Genomic DNA, 17,081 nt, shown 5'->3' with positions numbered 1-17,081 from the left:
CTCCGCAGCACTGAGGGCCCGGAGGAGACAGCCCAGCGAAATCCCTCCCATGAAAACCCGTGTGACAACACCACTGCTCCTGGATTAGCTGTTAACAAGGAAATCAAATATTTGCCGCAACTCTAGTCAACAGAGAAAATTAGCCCCGAGTCTTCGCTCTCTGCCTCGCACCGTGCGATTCCAGCTCCTGGCACCAGCCGGGAAAGATGCCAGTGCCAGAGCGAGCTGCCAGCGCCGTCCCCATGTCCCCATTCACACCGCTACGCACACACACACTACCAATACAACGAGGCACGGTACAGAAAAAACATCACTTTAATGCACTTTTTCTTCTCTTTTTTTTCCTGCATCACTATTGTTAAGCCGAACCGCGAGACCCTTCCCTGCGCTGGGTGCCCAGGGAAAACCAGAGTGTCCCCGGGGAGTGCCGGTCCTCCGGCTTTTCTGTGGGAACGGGGGACAGGACACCAACAGACACCAAAATATATACTGGGAACCACGAACAATTCCATAAGGCACACATCTCCCTGTTATTCTGAATTATGACAAATTTCTCTGAGTTACTGTTTTGGCAATGTGGGCGATGGCACCGTGCCCCACGCTTCCCGGGATAAACTTCTGCCATTTATCACCACTTACCATCACAGAGACCCTGGCCTGGATCAGCTGTTCTTACATTAATACCTTTCTGGCTGAATATTCTCCTGATTTTCAAAATACTACCCTGAGAGAAAAAGTATCAAGGTGGCACTACTGATTAAACAGAATCTTGCCAGAATTGTGCCAGAAAATGAGGCACCTAAGAGCTGGATCCCACTATGAGGCGGTAACGACAGCCATGCTGGAGGCAGCGTCATTCCGTACGAAAACGAAAATTACTGAAAACTTTTCTAGCTGAGCCGGGCTGCGAGGCAGGAGAGGGAAAAGGCACAAGAAAAGGCAGAAGAAAAGGCAGAAGGGAAGGGGGAAAATAATAAAAAAGGGGAACGCTGTACCCAGAGCCCACCGTGGGCACTGGTAGACCTGAGATGCCACCAGAACCCGGGAGGAAGGGTCTGGACATCTCAGCACCCGCGACCTGCACATGGGGACCACGCAGGATTAACAAAGTTCCCTGTGCCCCTGGGTGGTAGCACAGATATTCATTTGCATCTCCGTGAGTGGTATGAGCTCACCCACATACAATAATTAGATTAATTCCTGTAACACGCCTTGGGAACGCGTGGCCAGCACCGTCCGTTTGCAGAAGAAACGTACACAACAGCACCGAGTCCTCCTACAGCGAAAGGACGGTTACCTTTATCCTTCCCAAAGCGACTACAGCCTCATAAACCCAAACAGCCTGGTGAATATCATCCTCTGGAAAGCAAACAACATGCTAATTCAGAAAAAAAATAAGTATTTCAAACACTCCCATTCCCCCAGCAAAAGCATCTTTGCCCGCAGTAAGCAGAGCGCGCCTGCCGGGCACGCCAAGAGCCGGAGCTGGATTTGTGCCGCACTGCACAGAACGTCAGATTGTTCGTTCGTTAAAAGCGAATGAAATCCGTGTGCTTAGTTTGTGTGATTTACAAAGCCCATGGAATTAAATCATCCTCCAGATTTACCATCGAAATAAGCCATGTGTGAAGCGAAACCAAGCTCTTCTGCTTACTTAAAAAGAAAAAAAAATAATTGTTTACCCTTTTATTTTAAAAGACCGTTTCTCTTCTGTGCTTCGTTTTAATAGCGAGTAAAACGAAAGGCATCTGACAGAAGATGACACCATGTAGGTTGTCACTCCTGCAGTGACTTATGGAATGTAGGGATGAGCAGCAGCTGCGACGGGCTCTGGGTCCCTGCTTTGTCTCCAGCCCACGCTTTATGGCTGTTGAGGATGGATGGATGGATGGATGGATGGATGGATGGATGGATAGACGGACAGACGGACAGCCACCACAGGAGCATCTCCTGACTGTCTCCTCTTTGGGCTGGGCTGGAGAGAGGACGGCACCGTGTCCTCTGGACCACGTGCCCCCCGCCGGGACCCACCTGTAACAAAGCAGCACACTGAACTCTTCTACATTCTGCCATCCCGTCTCACAGGTCCAGAACTGAACCAGTACGTTCTCAGCATTTGAATTATTTATTGCTATTTAAAATAATGTCATTATTAACATTGGTATTAAAGTATCAATAATTTAAATTTTTCTGGACTCTCATTTTAAAGATTACTTCCTCCTAACTCCCTTTTATAAAGGGCACGATTGTGGCACCGCTATTTTACCCTTCAGTAAAACACAAATGAGATGTAACTGATGGCTCAGAAGCGGCGTTTGAGCCGCTGTGTTTTTCTAGCCGTGGTTCCTCTGCGTTTCTAGGGACACACGTCTAAACCTCCACCGAGATCACTGTAGGCACCGCTGGCTCCTGCTGCGTTACAGAGCGTTAGCGCAGGCCCCTCAAACAGCACGAAAAGTTAATATTAGATTTTTGGCAAGTTTCTCAGTGCAGTAGGACCTAACCCAGTGCTAGACCTCCCCAACGCAGGAAGGTGACGGCGGTATCGGATGAAAGGCTCTGTTTGAATTATTCAGGCGATCCATCATATAAAGTTGGAAGATGAGGATGCAGGTCCCCAAACCCAAGAGCTGTGATTTCTGCCGAGCACGTGCCGCAGGTAACAGAGTCCCCGAGGCTGTAAGCGGGGCTGTTCCCCGAGCAGAGGGGACACGGAGGGGGGCTGCGGGGTGTCCGTCCTGCACCCGTCCACACCGGGGACAATGATGATCACCCCAGCCCGTTCATCTCCTCTAATGCTTCTCGCTGCTCCTTAGTATGGTCCCATTGGCAAAACTTCTACGATTTTTTTTCCCCAGCCTTATGAAAATTAACTCCAGCATAAAATTTCAATCTCTTCGTCTAATAGGATGTAATTCTGAGAGAATACACTAAATTATGCAGCACCAAACCTTCCGTACTTCCACTTTCTCTCCGTCATATCAGAGTAATTATTTCTGCATGAACTAATCCTTTGTATTTCAGAGTAAAATCTTCAAATACTTATTTCTAGGAGGATTTGAGCTACAAAGTAGGTTTGGAATTTTAAAACCAGTAGAGTAGAAACTAGAAATGTGATTTTCTCTTTTTTCAACTCTTGCACGACTCCTTATGATGGCATCTGAGCTGAGATTTTTTTCAAAAATAACTGGTATGTGAGATGGCAGTGGGGAAGTCGATGCGATGGGGCTGTCAGGAGGGTTTGGGTTTTTTTTGCTGGAACTCTGGGGGTCTGCTCAGCCTTTTCTGTGCTGCTGCATCCATTCCGCAAAGCCAACCCCAAGACAGACAGACGCTTGGCCTTGGGCTATTTGCTGCCAGCTCCTCAAGCCCCTCCACATCAGGGTTTGCCGGTCAGAGGAACCCCTTTGTCCATCCCCCCATGTGTTTGCCCCCTACGCGGAGCCGGCGCTGGCCCTTCCCCGGCTGCCAGAGCTCCCCCCGGCGCAGCAAAAACACCATCGGAACACTTTGCATGCGGGAAACAGAACTAAATTTGCAATAAAAATCAATGAAATTCTATTTAGCTACTCTAGGGAAGCATCTATGGCACACTTAAAATTGTGGAATTTAATTAATTTTCCTTATTTATATTCTGGCCAACGAACTAAGATTCATTTTACCTCGTTAAATTTATTTACACTTACATAGTGGGGCCTGATTGAGAAACACATGAAGTCAACCAGAAAACGTCCACTGACTCCTAACCGTAACTGCCTAAAAATACCATGAAAATTGCTATAAATTTATTTCCCATCACCTAAGAGGTTGAACAGGCATAGCAGTTTTAATGGATAAATTAAAATAATGACAACAGCAACCCTCCCCCCCATCCCCTGTGTGCCCCCTCAGGACAGACGGCCACCCACGCGTCCCAGGGGCTGGAGGACCAAAGCCACCAGCAGAAGGAACGGCAGGGAACCACCCGGAGGTCTCACCCTTGCAGACCCCCCACCCGCTCCGAACTGCTCATGGGCAAGAGCATGTAACTGCTACAGTTCCCTGAAATTTATATTTACTTTTGGGTTTCCTTAAAATAATCTTCCAAACAGGTATTTCCACATTATTTTTAATTCCCACGATTAAATGTAAGGGCATTCTTAAATTATCTGAAGGACACTTTCGTGGCACAGGGTTTACTCAGCTCACAAATACATTAGACAAACCGTTAGGAGAAAATTAACAAACTATTAGCCTTTCGAGAACCCGCTCTATTTCAGGGAATGCTGCGGAATCGTTTCCTTGTCTAACACATCATACTGAGAATTTTCCACCAGAAGGTACGAGATTCTGCAGATGCAAATTCTGCAAGAAGTGATCAATCCACTGAGGCCACAGAATTTCTTCCTCCATCCGACGTTGGTTTTGCACTAACTTTACATTACCTACAGACCTGATTCAGTACCACAAATTCAGGTCAAATATTGAGAGTGTGTTGGTTGAAGCCCACGCTACGCCTTCATTTCACAATATGAAAATAAGACAGAAAAAAAATATTCTGAAAAATAAAGTTGGCTGCACATATTATGAAAAATAATTTTTAAAAGCAGCACGCGTTTCTCTTCTCACTGATAACATAAAACTGTCTTAGTGCAAGAGAAACGCACACAAAGTAACGTCACTCACGTTGCAGCTTTCTGTCTTTTACGCGGACCTTAGCAAAATTTGGTGCTTTGTACCACTCTCAAAATCTTCACAGTACTTTTGGGGGGTACCAATAAGCAGTTCAGAAACGACGGCTTTGCGGCATCGTACCTTGAGTTATTTTGCGTTGCAGCAACATTACAACGTAACCGTATTAAGCCTCGGCAACGCATGCAAAGTTCCTAATGGTTTAATTGCATAAATAAATTTAAGGAAACAAAAAATTTAAGGGAGCCACCAAAACAATGCGTTCCTTCAGCTCTGATTTAAAACTCATGATTGCAAACAGTAATTCTTGTCCGTTCACCTTCTCCAGGAGGGGTGCAATCTAATGGCTATTCTTGAAACTATTCCGTTATCCTTGCAAGGCCTATTTCTTCATTTCAGACAATTTTTTTTCCTTCTAAGATTTCTGCTCCACTTACAATATATCAAGTTTAGCTAAGACTCTGCTTTAAGCTACAAATTTGAGTTTGCAACAGTAAAAAGACACGACGCAGGAGAATTCCTCATTGAAAAGTCTTCCCAGCGGAAAAGAGGGGTCTCCTGTAGGTAAGGAGGAGCTGAACTGATTTGCAATGAACTGTGCGAGGAAGGGTGTGAAACACCCCGACATGCGAAACTGCCCCAGCCTGGGGGTCATGCTTCAGGAGTGCTGGTGAGCAGGCTGGCAGCTCCGGAGCCCTGCGGAAACAGAGACCTTTCCCCTGTGGATCCCCAGCGGTCCCATTTGCCACGGTGGGAGGAATTCAGCCCACAGAGCAGTGAATGAGACCTGCAGGGATCCCACCAGTCCTGTCCCCATTGAAACCCCTTGTCTTGATGGTGAGATCTAGAGTTAGGGCATCCATGTCCCGCCAAGGCAGGAGTTCAACACTCCCAAGACAGAGACTAAAATATTATGAGGCTGGCCAAATAATCGCAAAGCTCTGGAACAATTCGAGCACTGGAACAGGCTGCCCGGGGATGTGGTGGCATCACCATCCATGGAGGGATTTAAAAGACAGGTAGACGTGGTGCTGAGGCACTTGGGCTAGTGGTAACTTGGCAGTGCTGGGTTAATGGCTGGACTCGATGATCTTAACGGTCTCTTCCAACCGAAACAATTCTATGATTCTAAAGCGTAAAAGAGGAAGAAGAGTGATATGTAGTGTGTTTTTAGCTGACTCTCCATGCGCCACAGCAAGGGGAGCTGGCAGCATCGTGGACCACCACAGCCCAGGAGGCCCATCCTGCTGGGGAAAGGGCAAAATGTCACCTATTCAAAGTTCCTTCAAGCGCCCGTGCTTGCTGCAGGGAAAATTGCGACCTGCTGCATCAGTATTACTCTTCCAGGCATCAGCAGTAATAACGTGCAGGTCTGAACCACCCGCTCGTCTCTTGAATGGGGAAAAAACACCCCGCAGGTATTTTAACAGTGTAAATGCTATTACTAACACGTGAAATTGGATTTAAACTCTCTCTACAGCAGTGCACTGGCATTTTTTGAAGGAAAAAACCTACTCCTTGTTTTAACAAGCAGTTAAACATATAGTAAATTTAGTCTGACTTTCATGACATTTACCAAGCAAACAGTTGGGCATGAATGAAAAGATTTGGGTTGTTTGTCTTTTCTAACCACTACACGAAATATTTAATTAAGTTTTTGCTATTGCCAATATCTTGATATTACATTCAAGACATTGAACCAGTTTCTTCTGGTTCCCACTAGAGAAAATAGCTGTTTACCCAAGAACGTGGCATAAATGAAGCAGGACTAATTCGTAACGGAAACCAGCTCGGCCGTAGGATTCTTGCAAGAGATAAGATGAAGTACCACAGCAGTACATTCCCTCTGCAGGTGTATTTTTATCCCACCAGAAGATCTTCCCTTCTACTTCTAGTCACGTCACTGATGTTCCAGGAAAAGGAGGATTAGAGATGTCTTTTCCCTATAGATACATACGATAGGCTCAGACAGACACCATCTTAATGCCTTAGAAATCACCGTCTACTCGTATAGACCGATGATCCATAAAGCCACTTTAGTCAATCCACATATTTGCATCAATAAATGCTCCAAGACTGACTTCATTTTTCAATGTGGATGGCGTAAAAAATTTGCAATATCACCAAATTCTGCCTGGTGTCACTCTGCCTCTCCTTCTGATGCATACGTTTGCCTTGGAAACCTAAAGAAATGGCTCAATTTTCACACAAACAATAAGAACCATCTTAGGAACAATCATCCCGTTTCTTAGAGAGTCTTCATCGGCAGCTGAGCACTTGCGGTTTCCAGCAGAGATTTACTGCCCAACAGTAGAAGAAAATTGCTACTCATTTCAAGGTGATCTCTGGCATTATTTTAGCTCAGACACCCACTGTACATGCATGCCTTCCTCCCATGTGCCAACACAGATACGAAACAGAAAAGTAATTTTGTGCTGAATATTAGCTCGAGCAGGAAGTTATCACTTTAATAACTATAAACATTCATTTGCTTGCTTCGTTACACAGCATTAAAGCTGGGCAGATCATTTACAACAAGCTTGTTAGAACTACTCAGTATTCAAAGTCAAGCCTGTTTCACCGCGAGGCACCAGGGCGCCCCAGGCAGGGAAAAAAGAGCTTCCCGAGTACGTGAACATCACATTGCTGGTCGGAATATTTGGAATTGTCATGTGATTTTCCAAAATCATTATTCCTTGCTCACCTAACATCTCGGAATTCCAGCACATGTAATGGCTACGCTATTTTAGATAAGAAACGCACAAGGAAAATCCCCGTGGAGTGAATGGTGTCAATGATGGGAATGAGGAATGAGCACCTGGGGACGCAGCCCTGCGGAGCACACCAAGACCGGTGGAAAAGGGAGAAACATCCAAGTGCCCAGAATTGCCCAGCCTCTCCAAGTATTTACTCACTCAATTACATTTTTTAATTAATTTTGTTAAGAAAGGAAAGAAAAGCGTTTGTAGTTTCCGCAGAGGTTGAACAAACTTCCTCAGCCCCGCAGCTTGCCGGACCACCCCAACCCCACCAGCTGGGCAGGGGGAGAAGATGCGCAGAACAAACCTCCGGGTAACTGGAAGGTGTTAGAGATGTCCAACCTCACTCCTTAACTTCTTTAATCCCTTTTCCCAGCAGCAATATTTCTTACAGACAAATTTCATCTCGCCTCTCTCCTTCCGCCTCAGCTGGGACGGCAGCGAGGAACCGGGGAGGGCAGAGGCCAGGCCGAGCTTAGGGGTTTCCCAGGAATAACTCTGCTGTCCCACCGCCTCCCCCCCAGCGTGCGGGGACCACTTTGAACCAGCCATCACGGGGGTTGGCCGCAGAAGAGAAGCTGTTTCTTCCAAAAACCCACCATAAAAATAATTGAGTAATTGTTTTTATGAAAACGTGTTTTCTATCAGCAGAATTCGGTAATGAAGCAAGCTGACAGACACATGAAAGAGCATGTAGAAAAACGCTGGCATTAAGAGCTGTTTTTAACATATAATGTTGCTTGGCCGTTAAGGTACTGATAGGAAAAATACTTAGTCACTTCCCAGCTGTTCTGTGGCAGGCTAAAACATTAAATTTAAACCATTAAATAATTCTGAAAGCAAGGGAACAGGTGGTAAATGGTTTATATGGCAGATGGTGCCTTTTTTAATATTTGTACTCACTGCTAATTTACAGAGTCCATAACCACAGACTCATATCTTTACCTTTTTCACTCGAATAATTAAGAAGTCATATGTGAGAGTAAGAAAATAAATACCCCAATTCTTAATACAGTAGCCATAAAAATGGTATTAGAGATTACAACATAACCCATACCTGAGTTACTCCACATAACTGTTTATATTCCCAAAGTTTATTGCCCTTTTTTTTTTTTTCAGATAGAGTCCTCTTCAAAGACTTGGCTTGATAACGCTGGAAAATTGAGTTTTCTCTTTACCAGCAGAGCAAATAAGCGTGAAGATGCAGCCCCGATCACCACGTAGCTGCATCTCCACAAGCTCCTATTTAGTCTTTATGTTAAATCTGGCACAAACCCTAAGTTAACAGCAAGGCTGACATTAAATATTTAAGGGAACATTTTGCCTGGTACATGTATGAGCAGAACCATCAGTGGATGAAAAAAAAAAAAAGAAGAAAGGAAAAAAAGGAACAAATAACCCCAAACAGAGCTCTAATATCACTGCTGGAACCTTCTCCGTTTTAACTCATGGATGTGAAAACAAAGTCAGGCAACGAAACATGATTTTTTTTCAAAGACGCATTGCTTATAACACACTTCCTGCTTGCGAACAATTTAACTTATATCACAAGGTTCTCTAGAAAAGAGGATGAGCAGAAGAATCATTTAACAAAAGAGACAGAAAAGGTCCAACACTTTTTGGGGATGCAAAACTCTCAGAAAGCAAAAGCTGCATCCCGAAGGTCACGGTGCCACGTATCAATGTCACATTCACCCAGCTGGCTGCCCACTGCTTAAGGATGATTTTTACTTTATTTTTCCAGGGATAAGGGTATTTGCTAGTATTGAAAATTTGGTATTTTTCCCCACCAGGCACTAAGGACTGAAGCCCACTGAAGCGAGCGTTCACACGGCTACAGCAGACACAGAACAGCTCAGGAATGACTCCGCTGCCAACATTCCCACATTTGTTTAGCCAACAGGATCCATATTGTATCTCCAGCAAGGCTGAGGCTTGCCTCAAGCCATCATAGATAAAATATAAGGTAAAATAATTACATCTTATCCTCCAGAAGCTGCCAGACGATAATTGCAGGGCAAAGCACCGTGGGTTCCACACCACCATCCTGAACATCCCTCTCTCCAGGAGGGAAGGCTGGCTGACCACACCACCAACCTCCCTCAAAACCACCGCAGGAGGCTTCACAGTGGTTAAAAGAAAGCAAAAGTGGTGTCAAAGAATTAATTTTATCATTGCAGAAGGTCCTAATAAACGCAGCTTTACCCCCTTTCAGAGGGAAGTCTAGTTATAATATTCAGGATACTCCTCATTAGAAGATGGCTACAGCAGCACTTTATCTGGCGTTGCTCTCTATGGTATGGAAGACACCATATAGATCTTGTTTCTTACCAGCTTAAACCTCAAAAAGCTGCTCTAACCAAGTTGTCCAAGGGGCTGCTGCCGCTACTCCGCGTTTTAGCATGGCAGAAGCAGAGCCCACCAAAAGGGAACGGCACCAGACACTGTGTGAAACCCAATCAAACCTCAGTAAAAGAGAGCAAGCACATCAAAGACTCCGGCAACGAAGGAAAACTGAAATGTTTAACTTTGTTTAAAAAATATCGGGGAAAAGAGGGACTTTTGTAAACAAAAATGGCATCAACGCAGCACGCTCGGAGTTTGTGGGGAAAAATGCCACAATGAATTAGACAGAATTCTACATTCTGGCCGACAGAAAACAGAATCTGGCAACGGTACAAACACCTTACAACTATATTACAAGCCTGACAGCCACAGGCCTTGACTTGAATGGTTTGAGATGGGAATGGCTGAAAATCTGGAATTCAAGTCTAAGGGGCATCAGTTTTTCATCTACAAAAATTTCAAATTCCTACAAAAATATTGAGCTGCTCTCCAGAACCGAATTCTGTGATTTTCCCCAGGTATTTCCACACCATTTGGTTTGGGGTTTTTTTTGTTTGTTTGTTTGTTTTAAAGGAACAACCAAGTGAGGAATGCCTAACCAAACCAAACCAGTCTAGAAAAGTGGAGATCAGAAGGAGAACACTTTCTTCCAGCTGTTGGAAACAGAAGCCCAGACCCCTGCAACCTCCCATTGCATCTCCCTGGGGCACAGCCGGAGCGGCCAACCATCGGCTGCCATAGTTCAAACAGACTTTTGACTTTCCAGTCTATTCTTATTTCAATTTCTTTTTTTTTTTTTTTCTTCTCAATTTCAACTTTTCCTGTAATATCCTGGAGCCTCACTGTTTCCGGGCACCATTAGCTTTCCACATCACATTTGCTCTGCATTTAGCTTTATCCTTCAGCAACGCCACATACAAGGATTTCAACATTTTTCAGACTTATCAAACACCTACTCCCTTATTAGTCCACGTGACCCTACGACCAGCCAAGTCACCAGCAAAGTCCCCGCAGACTTTACTGAGCTGGAGTGAGGGCACCAGGCACTCGGTGGCCTTCTCAGACTCCAGCCCATGAAGAACATGACCACTGACGTGGTTTTTGAAGGGTAGGGACTGAACCCCTACATGAACTGCACCACGCGTCCACACGGCTCTGAACCAGGGCAATGGCAGAACCCAACTTCTATACATCAGAAATGACCGCTGCTAACCACGTGAGCAGAAAACGAACCCAAACACACCAGGAGAACGATGCCGGTATTCCACTTCAACCCCTCCACAGCACCAAGACAAGCATTAGTAATACACATTTATTCAAATGACCACATCACACGGAAATTCCATCGGTTTTCTGATTTTTAATGGATATTAAGTATTTAAACCTCAACTCCAGAAGCATTAAGAGCAGAAGATTCATGCCCTATAGAAGGAGGGTCTGCAGCGACAGTGGGCTCTTGGGCCAAAGGAAACATCTCATGGCTGGAAAACAGGAATATTCCCAGGCCGCTGCCCCCAGCACGGCTGGTCCCGGTAACGCCTGGTCCAGCGGGGATGCTGCACTCTGAGCGGGCATTTAGCCTCAGTACACAGGTGCCGGGTCCTCAACCTGAAACCTCGACCAGGGGGCATACAAACACCCGAGCACGAATTTCCAAGGGTGAGAAAAAGTTGCGTTACCTCTGGCTTTGTTGCTGTTGGTGACGGCTCGCTGGTGCTCAGAGCCCTGCTTCCATTTTCGGTTTGCGCTACGTTGTAACACGCAGCCCCAGCCCCCCAGCAGATCACAGACCACTTCACGTAGAGACAAATAGTTCCCTCAGCCTTAAATACCAGGTATTTTATATTTCTTCTTTTCCACAAATTTATTTCATGGTTAAACGTTTCCAAGATCAGCATGGTGCCAAACCAATACCCAAAGGCAAATCCGCTTACAGAAGCTTTTCCCATCGGAAGCAAGGGCACAGCAAACCCTGTGCCACCCTCTTGGCTAGCACATCCCCCCCTCCTCGGCTCATCCCCGGGGCCAGAGACCCAGCGGGACCCTTCACAGCGTCCACACGGGGACAGGCTAAAAAGGGTTCCAAATTCCCCGAATATCCTGTTCTCTATTACAGCTCTACTTCTGGTTCTCCTTTACAAAATGTAAGATAAATTCTTTTAAAATTAACTAAAAATTACCACCACATTCTGCATACCTCAAGTTCTCCTAAATTCATGGAACCTGGTGATTTGCTTCAAGGAAGCTCCAAGAAATTCCCTTTGTGAGGCTGGACAAGCACCAGAGCCCGGGTCCTTCCCCCGCCAGCGCCCGCTGCCACATCGCACCGACACCTCGTGCCACCAACCTGCCAGTTCTCACCGACTCACCAAGTTTACTAATTAGCTGGCAGAAAGTAACACAGCTGAACAGTAAGGCTGCAAAACTAATTATATTAAAAGGCCTCCTTAAAAGTAAATATTAAATTATAAGATTATTGATTGAACAAACCGCTGTGATTGGAAACACGGTAGTGCACGAGGTAGCATTATAATACCAATCTCCAGCATAATCAATTAACAGCGTATAACTAAGCATGCAATGTTCAGCCTTACAGGCACCAATACACAGGTAGATTTAAGTTAGAAATAATTTAATCTTTTGTTCCCTAAATTCATTCCTATTATGTGAACACTGCCTTGCATAAAGTTTAAAAAAGGAGAACACGGAAAGTTCATTAATTTCCATATTACTTTATAAATCACACGTGGATCAAAAAAAAAAACCCACGCAGCTGCCCCCAGGCTCCACAGATTATGCTCTCCCCTAGATGTACTTCTCTTTGAAAACAATAAGTCATCTTTAATAAACGTCAATGCACGGATGTTTTTAATTGAGAGGCCGCCAGGGTTATAAAGCATGCTCCGCACTCGGGATTACCCGGACACTGGATTACGCTTTCTTCATCCTTTCCCAGCCACTAATTTATGGGGCAATAGAGACATTTATTTTCGGCAGCAGAGAGCCGCCAACGGAGCATTTCTTCCCCTGTAAGTTAAGGAAAAGCATCCCAGGCAGGGATGCAGCCCGGCCGCAGAGCAGTCCCTGCCCCAGAGGCACCCTAAGGCTCCTTCCCACCCACCCCACACCAGTGCCTGCGGGGGAAGCTCCTCATCCAGCCCGTCCTGACAAAGATCATCTAAACCCAAGGCCTCCGAGTCCCCTTCTCCGTCAGCACAATAAAAAAGGAATTTCATAAAAGTGTTTTATGCAAGCCTTTGCAAAGGCTTCCCTCCAGAGATGGTGATTAATAGGGAAAAACGGTGAGCTGGATCTCAACTTCATCGTGCACGGACTGGGCATCTTCAAGCTTTCTTTTCTAAAAAGCTACTATATATTCTGTAGGAGAAAACACCCAGAAGTGTGTGGTTTACTGAGAATGATTGATAATAGAATGATTGCTCAGGCACTCAGAGCGTGGTATTTGGTAGCCTATCATACACTCCTTCCAAGAGAAAGCAACAATTATCATGGCCTGACATGTTTATCCTCGCCGAGCTGAGCCCCTTAGCGAGGGCGCAGAGCTTCCCAGCGTTATCGGATCATGATATGATCACCCTCCCTGCAGCTGCCCTGCGCCGGCTCCTTCCCGCACCGCCCCGGCATCTCGATGCAGGGAAGAACACTTCTGGTACACAGGTCTGCCTCTCGGCGCAAAGAATGAGGGTTTTTTTTCCCCCCTTTGGATTCTCCTCTCAGACACTCACTTACAAACAGGCAAAATGGTTTCTGTGGGTCACCCTCAGCAAGTTTGCGGATGACACCAAGCTGTGTGGGGCAGTCGACAGGCTGGAGGGAAGGGATGCCATCCAGAGGGACCTGGACAGGCCAAGAGGTGGGACTGTGTGAACCTCAGGAGGTTCAACCAGGCCAAGTGCAGGGTCCTGCACCTGGGTCGGGGCAATCCCAGCTCAAATCCAGGCTGGGCGGAGAACGGCTGGAGAGCAGCCCTGAGGAGAAGGACCTGGGGGTGCTGGGGGATGAGAAGCTCAACATGAGCCACCAACGTGCGCTGGCAGCCCAGAAACCCCCCGCAGCCTGGGCTCATCCCCAGCAGCGTGGGCAGCAGGGCCAGGGGGGGATTCTGCCCCTCTGCTCCGCTCTGGGAGACCCCCCTGCAGCGCTGCCTCCAGCGCTGGGGCACCAACAGCAGAAGGACACGGAGCTGTTGGAGCGGGGCCAGAGGAGGCCCCGGAGATGCTGGGAGGGCTGGAGCCCCTCTGCTGTGGGGACAGGCTGAGAGAGCTGGGGGGGTTCAGCCTGGAGAAGAGAAGGCTCCGGGGAGACCTTCCAGCCCCTTCCAGGCCCTAAACGGGCTCCAGGAAAGCTGGGGAGGGACTCTGGAGCAGGGAGGGGAGCCATGGGACCAGGGGGAAGGGTTTTACACTGACAGAGGGGAGATTGAGATGAGATCTGAGGCAGAAATTGTTTGCTGTGAGGGGGGTGAGCCCCTGGCCCAGGGTGCCCAGAGCAGCTGTGGCTGCCCCATCCCTGGAGGGGTTCAAGGCCAGGTTGGCCGGGGCTTGGAGCAACCTGGGCTGGTGGGAGGTGTCCCTGCCCAGGGCAGGGGGTGCCACTGGGTGGCCTTTAAGGTCCCTTCCCACCCAAACTGTTCCATGATTCCATGATAAACAACACCACGTGGAGGACACCCCCTGCTCCCCGCCCTACAGCAGCCATGCACTCAGCTTCCCGTTCTCATCCCAGTACCGTCCTCTCAACAAAGTTGAAAGGACTTGTCCCTCTATTCCTACGGGCCACTTTGCTCTTCAGACTCCCTAAACTCAAACCTGCTGCCAAACACCCTTGGCAGGCATTTATCCGGGGGAATTCTAATGGCTGCTCAAGAGGAACAATAATTACCAGGACACAACGCTCATAAAAAGATTTCATCTGAACACAGAAAATCATAACTGCAGGCCTTATGTGAAGTTCAATCTCGCTGTGTTACACTTCAAGTACCAAAAAAATGGAAAATGCACCCTAATTTAAATTTTAACTTAATTTGTAGATAACTTTTCTAAATATAGCCTTAAGCCTTCAAAGTACAAACAGTTTCAAAAACTGCCCTGAAGACTTCAAAGCGGCCAGAGTCGCACAGCGAGTCAGGGATGCCATCGGACACCCCCAGCTGCCACACTGAGAAACTTGTTACACAAAGCCATGCTAAGAAAACAGCATTTCTTCCAGTAAGCGACCACATCCAAACCTACCGGAAACCACACAAAACCAGGGCTATGTTTTTCCAGCATATTTTATAAACTCCCCAACAATCTACTTAAGTCTTAATCAAATATCACCGTACGTCGAGCAGACACTTTCCAACTCCCGAGCCTGCAACCTGAGGATCGGCTCCAAAGCCTTGGTGACGCTGAGGTCCTCTTTTCTCACGGGGAGGACAGGACACGGCGCAGTTCATGCAGAGCTGCAAACACCACAGCGACACACACGCTGCAAACGCAGGTGGGGTTTTGAACTCACTTTCAACACACAATTTCAGAGAGCACCTACGCAGCACCATAGAAAATAACTTGAATTCTGGATTACAGTAGTGACACCTATATCCCCTCAACATTTAATTTACCAAAGCTCACCGACAACAAAACTCGCGCTCAGCAGCCCCTCTCTGTTGCAAAGTCAATATAAAAAGCTGCTCATTAGTGCCACCAGGAGCAACCTTACCTGGAAAAGGTGATGCCAGGACTGGAATTTTGATGGGGGAGAAGGTCAGGACGTGGCAGGGCTGAACGCTCGGCGCCGAAGGTCCCTGGGGGGCTTCAGGCTCCACTGACACCATCGCGGCAGTGGCCAACGCCAGGCTCTGATTGCCAGTGACTGGTTTAAGGCTGTTCTGGCAACCACCTGTGGAAGGGTGAGATACAGCATGTTTTATTTTTAATTGGAAGGCAGTGGATTTATGTAGGATGATGTTTTCAGCATTCCAAATTTCAATGCACGATGGAACAGAAGTCTGCTACGTTTCCCACCCGGCCTCGCTGTTTGCACGTCCACCTTAGTGAGACACTAGATTTCAAGTATATTATACAACATATCTTCTAAGGACTCTTAGAAGCATTCTCCTGGAGAAACTGGCTGCTCGTGGCCTGGACAGGTGTACTCTTTGCTGGGTAAAAAACTGGCTGGATGGCCGTGCCCAGAGAGTGGTGGTAAATGGAGTTAAATCCAGTTGGTTTCTGGTCCCAAGTGGTGCCCCCCAGGGCTCGGTGCTGGGGCTGGTTCTCTTTAATATCTTTATCAATGATCTGGATGAGGGTATCGAATGCACCCTCAGTAAGTTCGCAGATGACACTAAACTGGGCGGGCGTGTTGATCTGCTTGAGGGTAGGTTGGCTCTGCAGAGGGATCTGGACAGGCTGGACCCATGGGCTGAGACCAATGATGTGAGGTTCAACAAGGCCAAGTGCCGGGTCCTGCACTTGGGTCACAACAACCCCATGCAGCGCTACAGGCTGGGGGCAGAATGGCTTGAAAGCAGCTCGACAGAAAAGGACTTGGGAGTGTTGGTTGACAGCCGGCTGAATATGAGCCAGCAGTGTGCCCAGGTGGCCAAGAAGGCCAACAGCATCCTGGCCTGTATCAGGAATAGTGTGGTGAGCCGGACTAGGGAAGTGATCATCCCCCTGTACCCGGCACTGGTGAGGCCCCACCTTGAGTACTGCGTTCAGTTTTGGGCCCCTCGCTACAAGAGGGACACTGAGGTGTTGGAGCGTGTCCAGAGAAGGGCTACAAAGCTGGTGAGGGGTCTGGAGGACAAACCTTATGAAGAACGACTGAGGGAGCTGGGGTTGTTTAGCCTGGAGAAGAGGAGGCTGAGGGGAGACCTTATCACCCTCTACAACTACCTGAAAGGAGGTTGGAGAGAGCTGGGTGTTGGCCTCTTCTCCCTGGTGACAAGTGATAGGACGAGGGGAAACGGGTTCAAGTTACGTCAGGGGAGGTTTAGATTAGATATTAGGAGACATTTTTTCACTGAAAGGGTTATTAAGCATTGGAACAGGCTGCCCAGGGAGGTGGTGGATTCACCATCTCTGGAGGTGTTTAAAAAAAGGGGTAGATAGGGCACTGAGGGACATGGTTTAGAAGTGGCTCTTGTCAGGGTAGGCTAAAGGTTGGACTCGATGATCTTAAAGGTCCCTTCCAACCTCAACAATTCTATGATTCTATGATTCTTAAAGTCCCTTTCCTAACCGTTATTCTTAAAGGTCTAGTTTTTGGTTGATGCATTTTTAGATATTAAACCCCCAC

At 47.2% G+C, this 17,081-nt stretch overlaps 1 protein-coding gene across 1 annotated transcript in view; it reads right to left on the bottom strand.

Annotated features, from left to right (window-relative positions):
- TCERG1L (transcription elongation regulator 1 like) overlaps positions 1–17,081 on the bottom strand; it is a 91,333-nt gene that overhangs the window by 60,982 nt on the left and 13,270 nt on the right. The window contains exon 4 of the mRNA XM_063338524.1: positions 15,498–15,677. Coding sequence (XP_063194594.1) covers positions 15,498–15,677 — 180 coding nt within the window. The remainder of the gene's footprint in view (positions 1–15,497; positions 15,678–17,081) is intronic.

The sequence above is a fragment of the Chroicocephalus ridibundus genome, chromosome 6 (genome assembly GCF_963924245.1).
Source record: "Chroicocephalus ridibundus chromosome 6, bChrRid1.1, whole genome shotgun sequence".
Classification (NCBI taxonomy): Eukaryota; Metazoa; Chordata; class Aves; order Charadriiformes; family Laridae; genus Chroicocephalus; species Chroicocephalus ridibundus.
The sequence above is the reverse complement of the archived record's forward strand: the minus strand, read 5'-3'. Positions and strand labels throughout refer to the sequence as shown.